General features: G+C 32.5%; 1 protein-coding gene across 1 annotated transcript; it reads right to left on the bottom strand.

Annotated features, from left to right (window-relative positions):
- Positions 1-179: 179 nt before the first annotated feature.
- On the bottom strand, positions 180-669 carry NAEGRDRAFT_71758 (uncharacterized protein; the record flags this gene model as incomplete). Its single annotated transcript, XM_002672955.1, has 2 exons — positions 180-534; positions 590-669. The coding sequence occupies 2 exons, from the start codon at positions 667-669 to the stop codon at positions 180-182; spliced, it is 435 nt and encodes a 144-aa protein (XP_002673001.1).
- Positions 670-867: the final 198 nt, after the last annotated feature.

Below are 867 nucleotides of genomic sequence, written 5' to 3'. Positions count from 1 at the left end.
CCCACTATGGATTGATTTTACTATTGGTGTACCCCATCCTCCCTACTGAACGATGTTATTATGTTATCAAGCACAAATACAACACAATCTCCAACAGTAACTACCATCAATAAGGAGTTTCGTTTTTTAATTAGAATTTTGGTGTGTTGAATGAGGAAAGTATCAGTTAGTGTATTGGTTTATTTCTTTTTAGGTCTCTTTCTTGGTCTTCCAATCTTTCTCTTGACGATTTTATACCTATCCTTCATGGAATCAATAGTTTCAATGTTGAATTTTCCACGATTAAATGATATAGAGATGTGTTTTCGTTTGGAAGATGGAATTGTCATGCCTTCACTTGCTGAAGATCTATCAGAAGAATATTGGAGATTAGGTTCGTTTTTCGAACATGTTGATATTGATGAATAAACTTGTTGATCCTTTGAAACATCTTTCGTGTTAGTATCTGTACATGTTCTTAGAATTTCCAATAAGAGAAGCATCCTCTCCTCTGCACTATTTACATGTTCTGTCAATTCTATAAATTGTTCAAATCTAATGAAGTGAATTAATTATTTAATAAGTTGACTGTAATTTTTCAATAACATACGTTAAGCTTCCATTCACTAGTCCATCAATAATTGTCTTCCATTTTGCATCATTAGATTGAGAAGGTTGTTGTTGACACATTTTTTAATTGTTGGTTGAATTGAATGACTAGAAACCAATGGACTTTGAAAAGATTCCAATCTAACACACAACCGGTGGATCTTATCCACCCATTTGCAACTTCATGTTTGTTAGTTGAGATCTAAATTAACACAAATAGTGGTGAAAGTTGAAATATTTCAAATTAAACGTCGATATCTTGAAGCGGTCTGTAAAACT

The sequence above is a fragment of the Naegleria gruberi genome (genome assembly GCF_000004985.1).
Source record: "Naegleria gruberi genomic scaffold NAEGRscaffold_49, whole genome shotgun sequence".
Classification (NCBI taxonomy): domain Eukaryota; phylum Heterolobosea; class Eutetramitea; order Acrasida; family Naegleriidae; genus Naegleria; species Naegleria gruberi.
Note: the sequence above shows the minus strand (reverse complement) of the source record. Positions and strands in the feature narration are given on the sequence as shown.